Source organism: Bombus flavifrons, chromosome 11, assembly GCF_040668555.2.
Source record: "Bombus flavifrons isolate JBK064 chromosome 11, iyBomFlav1_principal, whole genome shotgun sequence".
NCBI classification, from domain to species: domain Eukaryota; kingdom Metazoa; phylum Arthropoda; class Insecta; order Hymenoptera; family Apidae; genus Bombus; species Bombus flavifrons.
Window position 1 is genome coordinate 10,021,016 of NC_138452.1, and position 24,162 is coordinate 10,045,177.

Here is a 24,162-nt window from a genome sequence, read left to right on the forward strand (position 1 = left end):
ATCTTGTAAAACGTACATAAATTAAATTCAATAAATTATGACTTCTTATATTTAATAAATTCAATGTGTCATAAAGTAAAGTGTCGACACCATCGGTGTGTTTGTAAGCAGAAAGCGTTTCGTTTCTTGTCTATTCGTTTACGAAATTGGGTTATCGTCGAAAAGATGAAGCGGTCAATATGTGAAATATAAATAGAAATATATAATGTTGTTAAAACATTTTAAATTTCATTTTAATTTGTTACAGTGATGTTGTAAAGTTCAAATTTATGTGATTACTTATAAAACTGTTAAAAACACTAGAATTTCTGACATATATTGTGCTCCAATCACGGAAGAACCATTATGTTGTGTCAACGTAATCGACGGCAGCACTGACGCCTCTTCAGTAATTAACCAAACAAAATGGACACCAAGATAACGATTAAGCGAACAATCGTGCAGTAGATTTACATGGAATGTCCAGGAGAATGGGATTAACGTGTACACTACAGTGAGTCTTATTTAATTATTGCAAAATCCTGGTTTTTCATAATAATAACTCGTAAGTTTATATAAATTGCTTATATATTTCTTAATTTTAACAATATTGAAACTTAATTTTGACACTTCAAACCAGAATAAAACTGTATAATGTTATATTACATTCATAGATGTTTAGTATGCGAAATAAAAATATAACGTTCCTGTAATATTTCAATATTTTTCATTGATCTCTTATAGTTTTGCGTTATAGTTTTTCTATGCTCTGAGTACTCTGTTTTATTTCTGTTATGGAAAAATATAAATTCTCAATATTTTTAGTTTGTATCCCACTTTTCATAATAAATTATGGTTTGATTGTAGATTGCGTAGGGATATGTAAGACCGTTGTTAGTTTGACTATGTTTCACATGATAGGTATTTAATTTTTGTCTTTTTTTGTTATTCTTTTTTTGTCAATCGATTATAAAAATATATTTAGCAAAATTACTCATTATTATGTAGTATAATAAAATTCATAACCACTGAATGTTACTGAAATTACATAAAGTCTATTCTTTTTAATATACTTGTATAAATCTATTGAATTATATTCCATGACGATGTTTCATTGATATAGCTGTGAAACGTTTACAAATTTAAAATGAAATAAGTATTTCTTTCAAAATAGTAATCTTGAAACTACGAAAATTGATTCATTAGCTATATATTTATTTTAAGGTAAGCATAAGCTTATTGTCTATAAATCTTCAATAATTGCTAATACTTTTAATTTATACATTATAGTAAAACTATTAAAGGTAGATTCTCTCTCTTTCTCTCTCTCTCTCTCTCTCTCTCTCTCTCTCTCTCTCTCTCACTTCAAAACAATAAGCTTTCTGTACATTTTCCTATCAAATAAAAAATGTTTATTTTTTACTTTTTGATAGTAAATAAATCAATAATTGTAACATTTACAACTTCGTTATTTAAAATTGAAAAATAATTGATAGAATTATTAGAATTAGAATTAGAATTGATAGGATTGGTTTGTGTATAACTAGTCATAAAAAATAAAATCTCGTCACAAATTTTTTAAAATTTGTGTTTCTCTAGTCATTAGCGATTCATTATTCGACGGATTATGTGATTTGGTTTCTTTATTACAATGTGTGTGTGTGTGTGTGCGCGCGCGCGCGCGTGTGTGTGTATGCATTCAATCAAATAAAATGAAATATAATGTTAAATACACTCGTGATTCATTAAAGATGTTGCATATACTTACACATTCAAGCTGATACCTAAAGGACAGGATTGGTTAATCGAATATCCTGCCCTGGTATCCTACTTTATAAGGTAAAATCTGATTGGTTCTCTTTGTGGTATAATTCGGACTCCGCCTTACTACCGCCAATTGCGTTGTGTGTTTTTACCATGATGCCAAATACTTTATGTGCTAGGAGTGTAATTCTTGGAAGGTTGCAGCGTCCAATCTCTTTTCTTCTTCCCGTTGTTTTCTGTTTTCATTCAGTGAATATACTATATTCACGCATTAAACTTATGCATTTACACATATGTTGATACATATGCATATATATATGCATTTATATACGCAATACGCAAATTTTATTATACATCATATTTGAAAAGTATTTAAAATATAGTTACTTTCTCAAATGTAAATAAAAATGTAATATTTAATTGGTTGAAATGCATATACAAACATATGATCCACAATTTTCACTGATTTTTTGTTTTTATAGTAAATCACGTTCCTATTTTACTTTCGATCTTAAATAACTATGTTCTTATTGTACATTTTACAAATTAATTTTGTTCATTTATATATCACAATCATTGCACGTTGTGTATCATAATGTCACTTATCGAAATCTAAGTATTTATACCCATATTCATATTCAAAAATATTCATATTTGCATGGTGATTTGATTAATTTCTTTCTGGCAAATGATTAAATAGATTTTCTAATAGTAATTTTCGATAGAAAATACACTGAAATATATGTATATAGGTTTATATAACTACTTAAATATTAATTCAGTTTTATATAAAATCGATTATATAAAATTATTTAAATGTAATTGATAAGTAATTCGAATTCATTTCAGTATTTCAATCGTATTTTGAGCTTTATGTTTCGTGTTTCAATTGTATAATCATGATTAAAGTAGATTCCAAGTTTTTATTCTTTTGATCGATAATATGAATTTGTTCATAGTTTTAGATGCCTACGGAACAATATACATGCAAATAAATTTATTGTTTATTTGTATTAGTTTCTATTGATTCAAGTAATGACTTTATGAAGAAATATAAGATTTGGAAGAAAAAGATACAAACATTTCGGAAATTAAAAAAAATTGTGATTTCTTATTCTTCAGAGAAAAAGATTAATCAAATTAACATTCATTCAATTGAATATAAATATCCGATTAGTACAGGAGTTATGGAATAAATATATCTAGTCAGTTAAATGCTTTATTTTCTAACATAAATATTTTTCCGTTTTTATTTCATTAATGATCTTTTTTTCAAATTACTAACAGCCATTAAAGATGTTAAGATATACAATGGCTACAAAAAGTACTTATAAGTACATACCCTTATTTTTCGATGAAGCGTCTTTTTTGGCAGGTATCACGTTTCATTTTCATAGTATTAAATTTTTGCAGTTATATGAATATACCAGCAATATGATATGAAAATTAACAATTGAACTCAATTAATTAGTATGTAATTACTATAATAAACATTTCTTGCAGTCATTGTGTAAATACAATAAATTTGATAATTTCTTGATATTTCGATTTTTGCATATGAACCAAATAAATAGTTGTTTTTACAATGATAAATCGAAAAAATCCGTGACTAATTCAAATGCATTATTTTTTTTTTTTTCATGTTTATTACATACGCGTGTCTATACATGCACAAAGGTTTTTAAGTGGCAAAGAGAGATGCGCGCGCCACCAGGTGGTGCAGTGAGTGAGTGTGCGCGCATGACGTGAAAGGTAGCTGTATAAGTTTCTACAGATGTTACGATTTCTAACTAGTGTGTGTAACGGCCTCTGTTGTATAGCAGGACAGGATAGGATAGGGTAGGGTAAGAGAGAAGAGTAGTCCTTCGTTGTGAACTGTACTAAAGGAGGAAAGCGGCGCGGGGAGGACAGGGGCTGGGTGAGAGAGAGAGAGAGAGAGGGAGAGAGGGGTGGGGGGGGGCAGAGAGATGTGTAGAATGATTCGGGCCTATGGACACGCTTGCACCTCGACGGTTCGCGCCGCAGCCGCAGCCGCAGCCACCGTCGATGAAAATCTTGTATACGCGCGCGCAAACAAGGGTGGTTTTTCGATAAAACATTAACATATAACTACATCCATCAAGTAATATATGTTTCGAGACGCGTTTTCTACGAAATATAGAAAGAAATAGTGAATTGTGCGAAGTGAAGTGACGCTTTGGTGCTTGAATATCGAGCGTCGCGGTGGCCGCTACGAGAGTTCTCTTGGAAGCCCAAACGGAAATCTCTCACGATAATGGCGTACTTTCCGACGATCCGTGCTTTTTTTTCACCGAGTCGCTTCGATTCCCCCTGATATTATTACTATGCTCGTATTTAACTCGGCGTGCGTTCAAATTCCACGAATTTGAAAGAGAAATTTTGTCGATAATAAAATTACGCTCGCAATAAAGTGTGAGAACTTTCTATACCTATCTTAACAGTTTCTTCTTGTTCACCCTTGTAATATACTTAATGTGTGCGTTTTTAGTTCGTATCCTAATAAGAGCAAGAATTTCCTTTCGTATATTATAGTGCCGCTGTCAGTGCATCAGGTTTGTAAGGTGTTTTCTCTTCTTTTTTTTTTTTCGAGTTTCTTTTTCGCTTTGTGTTCATGTGCATGTATCAATATTTGAAGATTTTTACATATCGTTTTTGCAATTTTACCAGCGTGTCAGCAATGTGCAATAATACCATATTGTTACTTAAAAAAAAAATGTTCCTTTTATTGTCTATACTGGTTAACAGCATGCTTAAATCTTTTATTATTCGTTTTAAATGAAAAAAGTACCAGATCTATAACTTTTTAATAAACAATAATATACATTATTTTTTTGCAATTTATTCATTTTTTATATTTTTTAAATGGTTTCAAGTAGCCCTATTATATATTTTCGATATGCTGACAGATTTCATCCTTTTAACATAAAATAATTATTTTCTATTGGTTTTAGTAAATCTGTAAAGTTATCTTGAAACTACTTTTAAATTTTGTATGTATAATTTATATACATTTTGTTATGCTCATATTGTAATTATCATATCTCTTTTTAATGTTAGGTTATGTTAATTTGATCATGTTAATGAATATATACAAGCATATATAAGTAGGTATATCCAATGTGTAATATAACAATTTAAATCTAGGTTGATAAAAAGTGTGCAAATGAAACTGTATATAATGTAATGCTTGTATTTTTAGAAAAAATAAATACAGTAATTATTAAATTATAGCAATTATGACTTTTATGTTAATTATTATAAATAAAGATATTATTTTTGTGGCAAATTTAAATCAACAAAAGATTACAAGTTCTATAAAAATATACATTGCAAATACTAATCAATATATTGATTATTAAAATGTAATAATTATAAATGTAAAACTAGTTAAAGTTATTAAATTATACTTTTATTGTGATTGATATAAAATGATATTCTATATAGTTTTGTGTTATTTTTTTGTAAGTGACTAAAATTTGTAATTAAGTATATGATATATAATATTTTAATATTACATAAGTATCAACATGAAGATGTTTATAAATAATAATTTTTATATATATCTATATTCTACAAAAATGTGGACTTTATTTGTGTTTCTATTTCCTATATCTGGAAATCATATTAGGACATATTCCAAGGGGAAAAGGTTATAGCGATTATGAGAAATTAAGCCATAAGCGTATAGCTTTTTCCCTTTGGCATTTGTCAATGTCATCATATAATATCTAATAATGAAAATTATAAAAATAATATAAATATTGTAGAAATGAATTAGAACATTAAATTTTATATACATAAAAATAAAATAAATATTTAATGCAATTTTAATGAACATTGTTTCAGGCAAAAAAGACGTGGATTAACAATGGGCACGTTAATGTCTAAAAGAGAGACTATAAGATATTCTCTTGAGCCTGAAATAGAGGCGAAGAGTCCTGCAGCATAGACATGGACTCGTACGATTTGTTTGGTGAAGATGTTAGTGGCTCGATGCTTGATGCTCTTCCTGACCTCGGGGGGAACGATCATTTTGACCCTGCAGGCACAACTAATTCTGTGGTAGTATCTAGAGATGGTCCAAACACTGGTGTTAATGGAGGAGGGAGTTATATTAGTCAATCTTATATATCTCAAGAATCTCCACTTCAAAAATTAACTTCGTTTGGTGGATCTGATTTTGGAAGTGCTAATCAATTGCAAAATCCATCGCAACGCAACATGTTTAATCAAAATCTTGGCACGTTTGACAATGGTGCACCACAGCGTGCTATGGTGCCTGGAGCATTTCAAAATCAAGCTCGAAATATGGCACCACAACATAGAGGGCCTCATCCTGGTAGTGGAGGACAATATCCTAATTATAATGATAACATGTATTCAATGGAGCAACAGCATTCAATGACTAGAGCGAATATGTCTATAGATCCAAGTATGCAAGGTTGGCCAGGTAGTGGAGGCGCTTATCCACAAATGCAGAGACATTATAATCAGATGGCACCACAACCTGGTACTTTCCGACAACATATACCTCCACAGTATTCTCATCAACAAGATCAAAGTGGAGTGATGAATCAAAAATTACAGCAACAACAACATTTTAGTAATCAGCAAAGTATGATAGGAAATATGGGTGTGCCACATCAAGCAATGCAAGCTGGTGGAACAGGTAGTGTTTATCAACATATGGTTGGACAACAGCAGCATTACCAGCAAGGAAGTTCTGTTACGATGTATCAAACATCTCCTGGGTATCCAGGCTTTGCCTCAGCTATTCATCAGCAGCAACAACAGCAACAGCAACAACAAACTCAGCAACCACCACAAAGGATGCCACATCATCATCCGTCTCATCCAACTCATCAAACACATCCTTCACATCCTCAACAGTATCCTCAACATTCACAACATCCTAATACACAACAGCAACAACCAATAGACTCTCAATATTCTCATCATGCAACTTCAATGTTCAATCAACCTCAACATTCTGGACCTACAACGCAATTTGGCACAGCCAAACATGCCACAAGTCCCCAATATCGTGCAGCTTTTCCACAGTTGTCACCTCAAATGTCACCTAGACCTCAGATGTCGCCGCGACCACCTGCAGTACAACAGCAAATGTCTCCTAGACCTATTATGTCACCAGCTAAACCTAATACATTATCTCCACATCCACATGTTCAACTTCCACATCAACAGTCAAACCAACCTGGTACAATGTCTGTGTCACCTTGTCCTCCAACTTCAATGCAGATGAATCCAACATCGCAACAAACTACTCTTCAAGCACTGGAGCAGATGGTGATTCCAGGTGCTTCTGTAACAAATTCGAACGTATCAAGTCAAGATTATAATCAGTTTCAGACACGTCCATCAATGTCACAAACACCAAATGTTTTATCTCAGTCTACCACACAAAATTCTATGTCACCAATAACAGGTCCTAGAATGCCAATGCCAACCCAGTGGTCACATCCACAACAACAGCAGCAACAAATAAGGCCAAATGTGAATGAAGATAGAAGTATAGTAGAAACTCAACCTCCAGTATCTGAACAAAGCCCATCAATGTTTCCAGTAACTGGAACAGAAACTATTCATAATGTTGCAGAAACTACAGTTAGAGATCCTACGGATTCTGTTCATAACACAATAGAACCTTCAAAGTCAGAGACTGAAACATTACATCAAAATGTTCAAGAACAACAAGATGTGCTTAACCAACAAGCTGATACTTTGATGCAAAATAGTTCACAAAATAATTCGCCTTTAGAGCATACATCTGGGAAAATATCTCAGGAAACTGTACAATCATTACCAGCTTCTAGTACAAATGGAAATGTTGATTGTTCAAATATTTCAACAATATCTCAACAACAATTGACACAAAATCAAGTTCAGACTCCTGTTTCTACTATTGAGAATCAGAATACATGTGATAAGAAACCAAATGATCAACATTTAGAGCTGACTCCAGTAAATTGTCCAACTAATAGTAATGCAACTGCACACCCTCAACAACCTGCAGTTAGCAATCAAGCAGTGCAGCAACAGCAGCAGCAGCACAATCAACAGCAATCTATCAGTTGTCCACAACAACCAGTACAACTTCATATGAATCAGTCACAAGTAGTATCAGCACAACAATCTCCAGTACAGCCTCAACAGTCACTGCAATCTTCACAACAGCCACAAATAAGCCAAGTACAACAACCTCAAACAGCTCAACAATCATCTCCCCAACAACAATTGCAACAAATAAATACTTCTCAACAGCAACCATCGATTACTCAGTCTCAACAATCTTCAATATCACAGCCACAAATTTCACAACCTCAATTGGTACAGCCACCACCACCACCTCAACCAGCTTCAAGTTGTATAAGTCAGGTTCAATCAACACAGCAATCTCAACCACATATAACTTCGCAAGTCGGTATAATTCCTCAGAATGCACCAGTAGTTTCATCTCAGTTGTCACAGGTACAGGCACCTTTACAAAATTCAGCTCCTCAAATACAAAATCAGCCTAATCAAGTTCAATCTACACACCAACAACAAATTCCTACAGTTAATCAAAGCAATAATATAGTATTACCATCTCATCAAACTGCAGTATCAGTGCCAAATTCACAAACTCCTCACCAAGTGCAACAAAATTTCACAGAATATGCAAATATTCAAAAAAATAACATTTATTCAAATGAAATGCTAGTGGGTTCTGGTCAACAGTATCCCTCTGGCGGTGATATTGTTAGTGGTAGCACTATGCCAAATATGTATAACATGCCACAAAATCCAACATCAACAGCAGTTACATCTGCTGGTTTTGGTAATTCATGTGCTCCAGTTACACATCACCAAGAAAAAGCTGCACTGCAACAGCAACTGCAAGAATTATATTGTATGCCCCCAGCAAGTGAGAATCAAGAAAAAATTGTTTCTATACAAGAAAAATTACAAGCTCTGCAACAACATGAGACTAATGATCAGTGTAATGGTGGACCACAATGCATATTGCAAACCCCAATGTTTACAGCAGCAGCTGTTGTTGATAGTCCACAGGTAAATTATTATATTTTATTTTTGTTATATATAAACAATATATTATTATAGATAAGGGGAATCTTTTTAATGAATTTGCTTTAATCCTTTTATAAATAGGTTTCAAGTACTACTGGTCGTGGTCGTAGTAAAGGCACACCTAGGGCTAAAAAGAGTAGGAAGAAGGCTGATAAAGAAGCAATTACTCCTGCAGCAGTTACTCAGCAACAGCCAGAACAACCATTATCGGATAACCAAGTAACTCCTGGAGACAGTAGCAATATTGTTGATAGTGCAGCAGATTCTGAGGATATTAAGCCATCTTCTGGCGATATAGAAGAAGAATGGAGTAAAGGCAGGAAGTCGCGGCCGCCTACCAGAAAACCGCGTAAGCCAAAGGAGCCAAAGGAGCCAAAAGAACCAAAAGAGCCAAAAGAGCCGAAAGTTAAGAAAGAACCAAAACCACCAAAGGAAGCAAAATCTCCAAAAGTACCAAGAAAGAGAAATAAAGACAAAGATTCAACAAAACGTAATAGAAAGTAAGTTATTTTGTAAATATTACCTCTTAATTTTCATGTGTTAGAACAGTAATTATTTCTTTGAATACTTTCTATCTTTACAGAAAAACTAACCATTCTGAATCAGCTGATGATGAAATTATTCAAGAAAATGAAGAAACTGCAGTCTCTGATTCAAGTGCAATTAAAGAATCAGATACAAAACCACCTGAACCATCCATCCAAAGTGATCAGGAACAAGTACATTCTTCAACTACTGAGCCATTAGTAACTGAAACAAAAGATCAAAATAAACAAAAAGGAGACTCAGAGGATAGTCCAGCAGATGAAAAGAAAGAAGAAAATTCAGATGTCGGCACAGTTACAGAAACTGCTACACCTAATAAGAAAAAGGCTGCTGCTCGTAAAAGATCGGTTGGGAAGGTTTCGTTAGGGAAATCACCTAGAAGTTCGAAGTATGTTATTTTAAAATATTGAATATTGATAAGTAATTGTATTTCTTATTTGTAATTTCTTTTTTAATACGTTCTTCTTTATTTCATTAATTTGCCAAATTTTATTAGAAAACGAAAAAGTCGAATTGCGCCCGATTCTGACGGTGAAGAATTAGCTGCAACGCCTCCGCCATCACCAGAAGCTGGAGATGATAATAAAAGGCGTTCAGCAAGAAATACGCATCGTAAGAAATATGTGGACGATGTAATGCTTAGATTTTCAGATGATGATGTACCTCTTCAGGATGCTCAGCTTTCTAAAAAAGTAGAGGGTACAAATACCGCAAAACCTGTTTCTGTCAAAAAAGATAATGAAGGTGGTGAAGTTGGGCCCAATAAACCTAACTTTGTGTATATTGTATGTATTATGTTAATATTATATTCTTCATATATTAAAATTGTATTGCAAAAATTTTAAAGTAGTAATTTCTATGCATTATAGAATACAACAGATGAAGATTCCATGGTTGTGCAACATATATTGTGTTCTCGCATAGGTAAAAGAGAAGTCAAACCTACTGTTCCAGAAGTGAAAACTGAGACATCTGCTGAAAAAAATGATAATAGTGCTCCTGATACAAAGAATAAAGAAGGGGAAAATGAGTCAAAAGAAGAAACATCTGAAAAAGAATCAGTCTCAGAAACGAGTAATAAGGATGAAGATGATACTGAGACTTCTGAAGATAAAAGTATCAATGATGTAAAAGATAAAAGTAAAAGTGAAGGAACAATTACAGAATTTAAACAAGAAAATGCAGTAGCAGATGTGAAGCCTCAAATAGTAGAAGTTGAGGAGTATTTTGTTAAATATAGAAATTTTTCATATTTGCATTGTGAATGGAGGACTGAAGAAGAATTATACAAGGGCGATAAAAGAATTCAAGCCAAGCTGAAAAGATTCAAGCAAAAACAACAACAAAACACTAATATCTTTGAAAATGTAATTATACATGGATGTATTTTGTACCTGTATATTTTACAACAGTTTTGATATTCTTTTATTTCTTAATATTAGATAGATAGATATGAATAATCAAAGTTATGGTTTTTTTTAGACCGAGGATGATCCATTTAATCCAGATTTTGTAGAAGTAGATAGAGTGCTTGATGAAGCAACACATACTGATCCAACAACTGGAGAAACTTTAAAACACTATTTAGTCAAATGGCGATCTCTTCAATATGAAGATTCCACATGGGAATTAGAAGAAGATGTTGATCCAGAAAAAATAGCTCAATTTATAAAGTTTAATAAAGTACCCCCTAAGGATCAATGGAAGGTAATATGTTATTATATTAGTATTTTATAATATTATAACTATATAAAATAATGTTTAACATCAAAATAATTATTAATATCTATTTAGCCCAAAAAGAAACCAAATGCGTCAGCGTGGGTAAAATTAGAGGAATCACCAATTTATAAAAATAATAACAGTTTGCGACCGTATCAATTAGAAGGCCTTAATTGGTTGCTTTTTTCGTGGTATAATGGACATAATTGCATTCTTGCCGATGAAATGGGTTTAGGAAAAACAATTCAGTCTTTGACATTTGTGGATGCAGTATACAAATATGGCATTCGTGGACCATTTTTAATAATAGCTCCACTCTCAACCATTCCAAATTGGCAACGTGAATTTGAAAGTTGGACGGACATGAATGTTGTAGTATATCATGGATCGTAAGTACAATTTTTTCACAGTTTCGTATTTGAAAATAAAATACATTTTACTATGAAGTCTTTTACTTACAGTGCAGCAAGTCGAACTATGCTTCAAGAATATGAAGTTTATTATAAAAATGAAAAAGGACAGCAAATTAAAGATTTAATCAAATTTAATGTACTGATAACTACGTTTGAAATAATTATAACAGATTTTAACGAATTACGGGGCTATAATTGGAGACTCTGCGTTATAGACGAAGCTCATAGGCTAAAGAATAGAAATTGCAAATTACTTGAAGGTCTTAGACAATTAAATTTAGAACATAGAGTCCTTTTATCTGGTACACCTTTACAAAATAATGTCAATGAGCTTTTTTCATTATTGAATTTTCTCGAACCAGTGCAGTTTTCTAGTAGTGAAGCATTCCTTAAAGAATTTGGTAATTTGAGTAGTGAAAGTGAAGTCCATAAGCTACAACTTCTCTTGAAGCCAATGATGCTACGTCGACTTAAGGAAGATGTAGAGAAATCGTTAGCTCCAAAGGAAGAAACAGTAGTTGAGGTGACTAATATTATTAACACAAGTTTGTTTATGTATATTTGAAAATTAACAAATAATTTATAATAAATTATGCTCTTTCATCGTTCAGGTGGAATTAACAAATATACAAAAAAAATATTATCGTGGCATTCTTGAAAGGAATTTCTCTTTCCTCGCAAAAGGAACCACATCAGCTAACATTCCGAATCTCATGAATACAATGATGGAATTAAGAAAGTGCTGTATCCATCCATTCCTACTTAATGGTGCAGAAGATCAAATACAATTGGATTACAAAACTGGTGAAAAAGAAGATTCAGAAGCTTATTACCATGCACTAGTAAATAGCTCTGGAAAAATGGTATTAATCGATAAGTTACTGCCAAAACTCAAAGCCAGTGGTCATAGAGTGTTAATATTTAGTCAGATGGTGAAATGTTTAGATCTATTGGAAGATTATTTATTATATAAAAAGTAAGAATTATTAATTTTTACTTTATTGTAAATATTCTTTTACGATATTTATATCTTTATCAAAAATATTTGCTTAGGTATCCGTATGAAAGAATTGATGGTCGAATTCGGGGAAATTTAAGACAAGCTGCAATTGATCGTTATAGTAAACCTGACTCCGACAGATTCGTTTTTCTTCTTTGTACTAAAGCAGGAGGTCTTGGAATTAATCTTACAGCAGCAGATACTGTTATTATATATGATAGTGATTGGAATCCACAAAATGATTTACAGGTTTTAATTGAATTTACTCTATTTTAGTAAAACTTGAATTTTTGTACTTATACGTGAAACAATAACTAGAATATTGTATGCGTTGTTAAATTACAAATACATATATTAAATTTGTATGCAGGCTCAAGCTCGATGTCATAGAATTGGTCAACAAAAAATGGTGAAAGTATATCGATTACTTTGCCGAAATACTTATGAAAGGGAAATGTTTGATAAAGCTTCTTTGAAACTTGGATTAGATAAAGCAATTTTGCAATCTATGAATACAAGTCAAGGGGGTAAAGATCCAAGTAATAAACAGTTGACTAAGAAGGAGATAGAAGATTTATTAAAAAAGGGTGCTTATGGTGCTATTATGGATGACGATAATGCAGGAGATAAATTTTGTGAGGAAGATATAGAACAAATACTTGAACGAAGAACACAAGTAAGTGAACTGTTGTTTCGTTAGCTAAAAGTTCTTCATTTTTATATGTGTTTACTAATTTAGAAAAATTCAATTATATAGATTATTACGATAGAAGCAGAGAAAGGATCGACATTTTCAAAAGCTAGTTTTGCATGCTCATCTAATAGATCGGATATAAATATTGATGACCCAGATTTTTGGAAGAAATGGGCAAAGAAAGCTGAGATTGATACAACAGAGAAAAAAGAAGAAGATGAATTAGTGATATCAGAACCAAGGCGAAGAACACAAATCAAACGATATGGCCATGACGAATCTGTCGTTATGTCAGATCTTGATAGTTCTGATGATAATAGCGACGATGAAACAAGTAGTGGGTTAACAGGTAGAGGTATGTTCATTCTTAGTGCATGTTAAAAGACAATACCGTTCTTAACTTCATCAAATTAACGTGATACCTGGAATGGAATTATCCTACGATAATTACAAAGGTATTGGGTCACATTTAAATATCCTGTTTCAAATATTTCATGCCTTTTATCCTTATCAAAACTAGCAAAACAGTTATTCGTTTTAATATCTTTTTATTTGTAAAAGTTCCTTAATTTTTGTATAGTAGAACATATTAAAATATTAGTATAAATATTAAATTATCAAACTTTGTAGATACTAACTTCACTGTGTTGTGTTCAACATATAATTGTAAATATATAATTTATTTTTAGTAGCAGAATATATATATACATATTTATATTTGTCAAGTGATATTTTGTTGTATTAAGATCCTTTTTCTATTTACGTTCATGTTTATGAGAAACTCGGGATTTATTAAAGGATTTTAGAATAGTTTAAAAAAGTGAAATAATCTCAGTTTTTTTAGTTTTCCAACAAAACAAATTAACAAAACAACACAAAAATTTTATGGTATACATTCTCAATTAATTTCTTTGATTTTGAAGTTTTCACAAATAAATTTCCATAAAAACGTTAAATACGCTAGATATATGTACATACTTTTCTATTATTTTTATTCAGTGAATGTTACATACACATATAAGCATAATCACGTGCATGTATGTCTACACCATTAATATTATCATAATAATGTTTAAAATATGTTATTCCTGTTCTATAAGCTGTTTTTATTGGTGTGTTTGCCAAAAATTAAAACGTTTAAATATATTTCATTCTTACATATTGTAAAAAAATCCTTGTTGTAACATAAGTTTAGGACATTGTATTTGTGTAATGCATGGCAAATTGAATAGGTGTTTCTTTACATAATTTATACAACATTCATGAACATAGATTATTCACTAGATACAAGTAACATAAACTATCATGATAAAAATTTAATGCAGTTAATTTTATTATTTAATTAATGTAGATATTGTTTTATTATTTAATAATTGTTTATTAATATTTTTAATACATCTTTTACCATATTGATTGAGTAAAAGTATTTTAATGTTTATTCAATATTTTATCCCCCATTTCTTAATTTACTAATTCAATTTATTTCTCATTTTTCAAAATAAGTAATTGTTTCTACGTATGTATATTTGTAAATTTCGAAAGAATATCAACTTCTGTCTCGTGAACTCACAACATAAATACTATCTTCCTTTGAGCCATATTTGTAATGTTGCTTGCCATTACTACAGAATTATTTATATTTACATTATAAAGAATCGAACTTCCACACATCTATATTTTATCTTAATATTAAGTTCATAATAAGGTATGTAGTAATATATTTTTTTATCATTATAAGGTAAAAAGCGAAGAGATAAATTTGGTAAGAAGACACGGAAATTCTGCGATGAATACGTTCCTCGGGAAGGTGAGGTGGTATATGGAAGTTGGGCACGAAGCGAATGCTTTAAGGTCGAACGAGGCTTACTAACGTTTGGTTGGGGTCGATGGGAAGAGATTCTTCAACACAGTCAGTTTCGTCGAGGATGGCGTGAAGTTGATGTTGAAGATTGTGCACGAGTCATTTTACTCTATTGTCTCCGTTACTATCGCGGCGATGAAAAAATTCGTAACTTCATCTGTGATCTTATTACGCCTGTAGAAAATGGAGAAAAGATCAAGACTGTGTGTGTTAATACTACTGGACGAAATAACAGACAAAAGAAAAAAGGGCGAGTTAGAGAAGGTAGAGAAACACGGGGATCAATGATCAATGGAGGTCCAAATGATCCTAATCATTGGAGTAATGCTGAAAAGTATGACGGAGACATATTTCTTGAAAGTAATTACAGGAAACACTTGAGTCGTCATGCAAATAAGTACGTACATCAAATACAACAATCTTTATGATAAAATTTGTTAAAAAATATTTTTAGTTGAAAGTACTTTATTAAAATTTTGTAAATAATTTTTGTATTGTGTACAGAGTACTGTTACGCGTGCGAATGCTTTACTATATCAAACATGAGATTATTGGAGACTTAGTCCAGCATATATCTGATGGCGTCCATGTCAGGTTAGTGATTTTATATGTATATATATTATATATATGTATATATATAAACACGCGCGCGCGCGCGTATACACATACACTTATAAACTTATATATATTTACTTACTTTTAAATCTCCATTATTCTACGCTCTACTGACTATCATAGAATATCATGCACTTACTTACACGCTTATACGGAGCTTTATAGTTGCATGCGCAATGTATTTGTTTATCCTGGGAGCTGTAATTGTATGAGGAATGCTCATAGAGCTAAACCATGTTTATTTTGTAGCTCTATAAATAGCTATTAATCGCTGATCCTATATTACTAATATAAAAATTTTCCCATCCTATTTTATAAACATGTATATGAATATATACACGATTTTTAAATTACTGTAAACACTTTGTACGGCTTACTATGGTCAAAGATGGTCAACTCAGCAACATCATGGTAAGAGACAGCTATAAAGCAGTGCACTGTATTAAAGGGGCAAACAGAATAGGAAGTTTGAAAAGTTTACTTACGTTTATACTTAATTGAGAGCGAAAGGGACGAGAAAAACAAATAACGATTCCTTAAATATTATCTAATATAATATGCCTCTTTTCTATGTTTATTTAACAACAAACATTGTAATTTACGGTTCTATTAAAATTCATAAAAATATAAATCTTTTATAATCTAAACAATTGGCATACATAAATTGGCAAATTGTAAATGAAACCGCCCTACAGTGCGTTGCGGATAAACCCTCCACAGTTGACGGAACGGCCAGCGAAGTGGTGGGACTCCCAAGCAGACAAATCCTTAATAGTTGGCTGCTACAAACACGGCTACGAGAATTACGACCAGATGAGGATTGATCCCGCGCTTTCTTTCATTACAAGCTGCCCTCCCCCTTCCCAGTCTCAGACCACACAAAATAAGTAAGTAACTATTCTTTTTACGTTGTTTTATATATATATATATATATATATATATATATATATATATATATATATATATCTATGTGCCACTGCTGTTTCATTCTAACATATATGGCTTGCATGCTGTTTAAATTTGCTTAAGATAATGCCTCTGCTAGAATTAGTGTATAAATTTTCCTTTTCATTTTATTCATACTTTTATTCGTACCTTAACAGTGAAGGAATTTCGTATTTTTACCTGTTTTAAGATATTACTTTCTACTAGCTTTTATTTACAGTGGAGATGGATGATGCATATAATATACCAATATACAATGATTATTTAAGTGTTTCTTATAAACAGTCAATACATTATTGTTATATATACTTAATAACTTCTGTTTATAACGTAAATTTTTAGTATCCGCAGCATTTTAAAGTGGTAATCATGAAAATCTTTTTAGTTTTGATATTATACACTTTTAGATTATAGTTTCAAAATAACTGTTACATTTATAATTGGTTAAGTATATGTATGTTTTCACAATTAAATATGTACTAGAAAGATTTGTTTAGTAAAAATTAAAAAGATTAAAGATATACTATGCAAAATATGTGATGTAAAATTAAGTTTTAACTTAAAATATTTAAAAATTTCAGCAGCAGCAGTAGAGACGATACTAGTTTAGAGAATGACATTGAAGATGTTGAATCTCTTGGAATGATAAAAGATTCAAAAGATTCTGATAAATTTAATCGAGAGACACCTACTGATTCACCTGCTTTACCTAATAAGGCAGATACACCTGGACCTGAACCTAGTAGTAGCCATGAAGGAAATGATGGCTTATTAGACGACGAAAAGACTTGGCCGTCCGTGGTCGATCTTAATACTCGTTTACGTCGAGTAATTTCTTCCTATCAGCGAAGTGTGAAAAAGGAAGATGTAAAAGTATTGCAAAAATCAAAGTCAGGGTTGGAAAATGATACAACTGTAAATCATGCTACTTCAATGAATGAGCCACCTTTAAATATGCAAGGATGGGACTTACAACAACTTGCTATGTATCTTTTGGTAAGTTATTATATTCAAAATATTTAATGTAAAAAACAAAAATGTTTTCTAGAACATATCAACTTTTTTATTTTACATAGAAAATGGAAAGAAGAGAAAAGATGGAGGCTATGATAAAAGAAAGAGAACGAACTCGTATTGAAGAACAAAAGACAAAATGGTCCCGTCGTGAAGAAAGTGAATTTTTAAGAGTTGTATCGACATACGGTGTTAATTATGATAGAAAGAAAGCACAGTATGATTGGACAAAATTTAAAAGTATAGCTAGATTTGATAAGAAAACAGATAATGATCTCACAGATTATTATATGTCTTTTAGAGCAATGTGTAAAAAAGTATGTAACGCTAAATTGAGTGACGAAGATGGTATGTTTATAATTATATTTATACACAATTAAAAGCTGTAATATTATGACTCAATCATTGATATTATATATACAATATTATTCAGCATATTTTATGCTTTAATCTGAAAATATAAAAATTGTTTACGTATTTGATATTTATTATAAATATCAAAGTACTAAATACGATATATATATCTCAGATTTTTCAGACGTTCCTGTTGATCATCTCAGTCCGGCAAAAGCGAGACAAATATTAGATCGCGTAGACCTTTTGAGCAAAATACGCGAAGAAATTTTATCTCATCCTCATTTGGAGGAACGACTTTCATTATGTCAACCATCAGGTGATACACCTGATTGGTGGCAACCTGGAAAACATGATAAAGAATTATTACTTGGTGCGGCAAAACATGGTTTAGGAAGAACTGATATAACTATTTTAAATGACCCTGATTTTTCATTTCATAAACTTCTAAATAAAAATATGTATGGTAATATCCAAACGTCTAAAGTCTCAGATAAATCTGAGAAAGCAATCAAAATTGAAAACAGAGAAGACATATTAAAATTCGATAAAGATGAAATACTTGTAAAATTGGAAAAAGGTGAAGGTACTTTGAAAATTGAAAAAGTGGGTGCAAAAAAAGATAAGGATATAAATATCGCGGAAAAGCGAACAGAACATACGGATCTGGAAAAAAGCCAAGTAGAATTAACTATTATAAAGGCTGAAAATAAAACTGAAGAAAAACCTATCAGTAATGCATTAACTATTACAACTGTTGCAAGAAATATGTCATCAGATAAGGAGTACACTACGAAAATAAAAACTGAAGAAAAGAATGAAGTAGTGATAGAATCAGTAAAAAATGAAATTTTTAAAACTGATCAAATATCAGGAATTAACAAAACAGATGAAACAAAAACGAGTAATGTCACAACGAATATCGAAGAAGCGACACCTATGAAAATAGAGAAAGAAAATCAAAGCAAGGAAAAAGAAATACCAGCAGAAACTGACAAAGAAGTTCAAGAAGAAAAGTCAAAAGAGTCTCAAACTCAAGAAATAAATGAAAAGAATTCATTGGAACAAAAAGAGTCTGTAGAAATAGTAGAAAAATCAACGGAAAATAATGAAAATATAACGGCGGAAAGTGATAAAGTAAGTGTGAAAATAGATGCCCCAGTTGTTAAAGAGGAGTTAGAAGTACCAGAAAGTAAACCAGGGGATACAAGCAAAGATAAAGCAAAGGTGTGCAAACTCGAGGATAAGTGTAATGTTCAAGCAGCAGAACTTAAAGCAATGTTTCCCGATTTGGAAGTTATTCAACCGTTGTCACGATTAACGCAAATTGATACATTTGTTCTCCGTGACAAAACAGTAGATTATAACGAACCAACGGTTGTGCAACTTCTATCGCACAATAGTAACAGTACTATCAAATGGCCAAAGGTAAATTGAATCCTATATTTTTATGTACATTTAGAATTGACTTGGGGAATTTTTTTAGGAACATGCAATTGAAGCTCGTTTGATGCATATCGTACATGCAATTGAACACAAAGAATGGCCTGTATCTATAAATTTTAGTGCTGGTGATGAATCAGATGTACCTTCAAATGAAAAAGAATGTTCAGAGGTGATAACTATAACTACAGATCATGGAATATCACGCAATACAACAACTGGGAATAATATCTCACAATCTAAAAAACGAAAGAGGCATATTGCTATTGATGTAGAAACTGAAAGGGGTAAAATTAGTAAAAATTAAACTAATAATTTCTTTTAATTTTCTTTAAAAGGATTAATAACTATATAGCTTTGTATTTTTAGCAAAACTTCATGCATTATTAAATAGTAGTAGCCACACGGTTACTCAGTCTCCTGCGACTTTAAGTAAACCTACTGTATTATCTGGATCTAATACATGGGAAATAAATGATGAATCACAATCGGAAGAATCGAGGCGTTCAACACCGGTTCAACCACCTCCAGCGCATCAGCAAACACGAACACAAAATATACCCTTTGATTTAAAATATACAGTTCCTGGAAAACCAACTGTAATTCCTGGGACTTCGAGTACTTTGACTCCTATAGATTTATCTGCTGGGTATAATTTTTCATAAATATAATATTTATAATTTTAATATAAAATATGTTTTTAATTATGTATTTATACAATGTTTACATTTTAGATATCCAAAAACAAGTACAGATAATAATAAAGATATTATGAACGAGGTTCAAGACTTTTCAATGCCAAATAAAAACAAACAAATTAGTAGTAATAAAGGGAAATTAGATAGTATGTTAGACAAATTGATGAAGAGAAAGAACTGTGTATGTATAAATATATGAACTATTTATTCAATTATTTATATAAACACCTAAATCATAAATATGAATAATAACCAAAAATTTATTATATTTTTATAAAGCCAACAGATGAACCTATAATTGGAAAGGAGAAAAAACGGAGAAAACTTGACGAAATAGTACTAGGATTAAGTGCAGCAAAAGAACAACAAAGTAGTCACTATCCTGAACATAGTAAAAAGAGTACAATTACACCAAATGTAACTGTTACTCCAACTTCAGCGCCGATTGGGCTTCCAAATCCTCCAACAAGTACACAGAAACCGTTTTCCATTACTGTTACCTCGATCCCGTCTTCACGAGCATCAAATTCTACTTCTGGCTTACCGCCCCCATCATTACATTCACATAAAGATAGTTTTTCTGCCTTACTTGTTCAAGCAGAGCAACAAAATCGCGAATTTAAAAAGCAGCAGCAGCATCAACAACAAACTCAACAGCAACAACAACAACAGCAACAGCAACAACCAAATTTCAATTCAACGCATTCGTCATCAGCAAGCGGACACAAAAAGAGTTATGAAGCGATGATTGCAGACATTAATAAAGTCGCTGAATATTCCTCTAAAATCGGATCCTATTCTCATGAGGCTAAAGTGAATAAATGGTTAGCTGAGCAAACTGCTATGTCTGAACAATTAGGTGCAGAATATTTAAACGCACCAAGACGACGGCGACCGCGTGTTGATCCTTCTTTATTAGATTGGAAAAAATTGACTGGAGAAGAGAATGTCGCTGTAATTAATAGAATAACAGGCAAAAAGGTTTGAATACAAAATTTTATTTTTTCCTATGTTATATATGTATTTATATTAATTATGTAAATGCAATTAATTGTGTATATTTTTATTTACTTATCACTTACTACATACCTTATTTTGTATATATGTTAATTTACGTACATCTATTTTAGGTTACAGGCAGTAAAGCACCACAATTAAAGCGCTTAGGTCAATGGTTGATGGAGAACCCAATGTTTGATGTTGACCCAAAATGGGCCGAACTTGTGAAAGAACGAGGAAATCTTCCACACGATTTACAAAAAAGATTGTCAGGAAATGATAGAAGTTATGTTAATAAGGGTAAAAGCCCAGGAAGACCCCCCATGATGCCAAGTCCTACTAGTCAGCAGTCCGCAAATCAAGCTAATTTAGCAGCTACATCAATGGCTTCAGGTTTAAACTTTCCTTCGCTGGGTAATTTGAATAACTCTCTTCTATCAGGCCTCTCTCTTGGCAATTTTGATCCAAAGAACAATCCTCTTTTAATGCCATTTGGTGGTTTACCCAATCTGGGTGCATTGAGTGGACTGGGTAATTTGAGTAACCTGAGTAATATGAGTTTAACGAATTCTTTATTTGCGAACCTTGCTGGTCTTGGGTTACCATCTTTAGCAGGTATGGAAGCTGCTTTAGGCGCGACAGCAACTAGTACAGCAGCTGAGACCAATCCTGTTGTCAGTTCTGTCAGCAGCAAAAATACAGGTTCTGCTAATATTAGCAATGTTAATAAGTCATCTCGTAATAAATTGGAGCCTCCTACAAGTAAATCTTCGGTGCCTTCAACTTCATCAGCATCGTCTACGATATCAACAACGACACCATTCCCCTTCTTTTTCCCAAACCCCAGTCTTTTATACACACCGTTGGGTTTGGGTGGTTTGAATCCATTCTCAATGCAACCTGGTGGAGTATCGTCGGCCTACGAAAGTCTTGCCCAATGTGGGCTTCTAAATCCATCCACTTCGAGTGCCTCAGCAGTGCGTAAACCAGCGTCTTCAGCAAGTAACTCGAGGCAACGTGATACGATTACCGAATCAACGACTAAACGAAAGGATACAGAGAAGAAATCCAGATATTCTATCGATCCTACGATAACATTACAACAGTACACGGATATAACGTTACATAATGAAGAAAGACGTAGAATAGAACCAGAAAAACGAGAAACCTTGGAACAAAATGATGCGGCAGATCTTTCAGAAAGACGAACCGACAGGAAAAACAAAGAACAAGAAATGAAAGAAGCCCTGGAGCATTTAAGTAGAACTAGTGCAGAACTTTTAACAAGAAATCTAGAAGATCAACGACTGAGTGACAAAAGAAATCGTAACATAGATCATAATCAAAGTTCAGAGCAACAAACTCCAAGTATGCTTGAAGTAACTCTTGAACCTGTCAATAAGAAGACAAGAATTGAAATTGAAGTTAGCACACGACCTGTGACAACTGCTGTAACAACTACGGTAACTTCAGCAGATGTAACAACAGTTGATGTAGAACATGGAACACGACCATCAAGTACAACAACTAAACAAAGTTCCATAGAAGAGAATAATATATTCAGTGAAACATCTTTAAGTACTAATAATAAAAAGGAAATTGATGAAACGACTGCTACAGTAACAAGTATCTCGACTACAGTTACAGTTACAGTTGCATCTACTGTTACGCCTACATCAACACCCACACGTACACCAACGCCTACACTTACGCCTACATCTACGCCTACATCTACGCCTACATCTACACCCACACCTACACCTACACCTACACCTACATCCATAACTGCACCTACATCTACAACATCGATAACAACAGCCCTGGAAGATGCAACTACATCACAACAAAGTACTACAAATACTAAGAGCGATGCGTCGAAACTTCCATCAGAAATAGAAGAAGATAACAAAGGTACTAAAGGCAAGAAAGCACGAAGTGGAAAACGATTAAGTGTAGAACCTCCTCCAGAAAGAAAAAATCTTCGTTCTAGTGCGGGAAGACAAGCGAGAGCAGCAGCAGAACGGCAAGCAAGAATGGAAGGTGAATTGCAATCAGATCAACAAGACACTCACACAACGAGCGAGTGAAGTGAATTTTTTTAAGTGGGTTTTAAATAATACTAGTGTTGTTAATGATCTTACGTTGTTGCGATTATTTTTGTTGCAAACTTCTGCAGTGTATTCGCACAACGATTTACAAAAAATCATCGATTCATAAACATTTATATACATGAATGAATCAATGAAACGACAATTCTTAATTAAACAGAGCACAAGTGCATTCAAAGAACTTGAAAGAACGAAAAGAAAATTTGATTTTTCCTTCCAATTTATATGGAAATAATGGGAGAAATACAAGTAAACCACGTACACATTACCATTGCTATCATTGTGAATGTATAACATTGAAGCTGTTAAGTACGAAGGCTGGCAATAGTATTTTATCATTCGATATATTGTGTGGTAATTAACTTTTAATTATATAACATTACAATAACAAATTATAATTTTGTTAAATTTATTATTCTTTACAATCTTTATTGGTTTTGACGAGGGACTGTTATACAATAACTGCTATCTCATTATTGCGTAAACGCGCAACGGATCATTCAAATATAAGATATAATCATACTGTAGTAAAGTAAAATTAGTAATAACTTAATAAAAAAAAACAGTGTAAATATTATATAATTATGCCTAGAGACTATAAGTGATTGTGTACTTGGAAAAATGTATATAACACAGTGTACTTTTAATTACATTAGGTGATACAATAAACAGCTTTTTTTGTTGTTTGCAAATGCCAACATTAGAATCTTTGTTTTGATAATTATGTACACCTTTAATGATGAACATATAAAAAATAAGTTATGTATTGTATTAATAGAATCAGTGAAGAATGTGCATGGATAATAATATGACCAATGAAAGCCTAAAAGTACATAAAACTTTTTTAAATATATTTTAGCGAATTGTTTCTAATTATTTTTATCGTGAATTATTAAT

General features: G+C 32.1%; 1 protein-coding gene across 9 annotated transcripts; it reads left to right on the plus strand.

Moving 5' to 3' along the window:
• Positions 1-108: 108 nt before the first annotated feature.
• Positions 109-23,963, plus strand: kis (chromodomain helicase DNA binding protein kismet). 9 transcript variants are annotated; one of them, XM_069123895.1, is made up of 24 exons: positions 109-493; positions 5,611-8,835; positions 8,935-9,353; positions 9,437-9,787; positions 9,896-10,184; positions 10,269-10,766; positions 10,882-11,106; positions 11,194-11,510; positions 11,583-12,057; positions 12,146-12,510; positions 12,588-12,783; positions 12,905-13,210; positions 13,292-13,577; positions 14,967-15,486; positions 15,594-15,683; positions 16,400-16,591; positions 17,231-17,645; positions 17,726-18,011; positions 18,193-19,445; positions 19,504-19,747; positions 19,830-20,109; positions 20,195-20,339; positions 20,438-21,139; positions 21,289-23,963. In XM_069123895.1, exons 2-24 carry the CDS (start codon positions 5,716-5,718, stop codon positions 23,242-23,244), a joined length of 12,930 nt encoding a protein of 4,309 aa, XP_068979996.1. In that variant the 5' UTR covers positions 109-493; positions 5,611-5,715; the 3' UTR covers positions 23,245-23,963. The 9 variants fall into 9 exon arrangements, with proteins under 9 accessions (XP_068979996.1, XP_068979994.1, XP_068979992.1 ...); XM_069123893.1 differs by having other exon boundaries at positions 110-544; positions 13,292-13,583; XM_069123891.1 differs by having other exon boundaries at positions 110-493; positions 13,292-13,583.
• Positions 23,964-24,162: the final 199 nt, after the last annotated feature.

Coding starts and splice junctions, on each gene's coding strand:
- kis (XM_069123893.1), top strand. CDS start 5,716: ATGGACTCGTACGATTTGTTTGGTGAAGATGTTAGTGGCTCGATGCTT. Junction 15,487..15,593: donor TTGAGTCGTCATGCAAATAA/GTACGTACATCA, acceptor TATTGTGTACAG/AGTACTGTTACGCGTGCGAA. Junction 20,340..20,437: donor TGATGAAGAGAAAGAACTGT/GTATGTATAAAT, acceptor ATTTTTATAAAG/CCAACAGATGAACCTATAAT.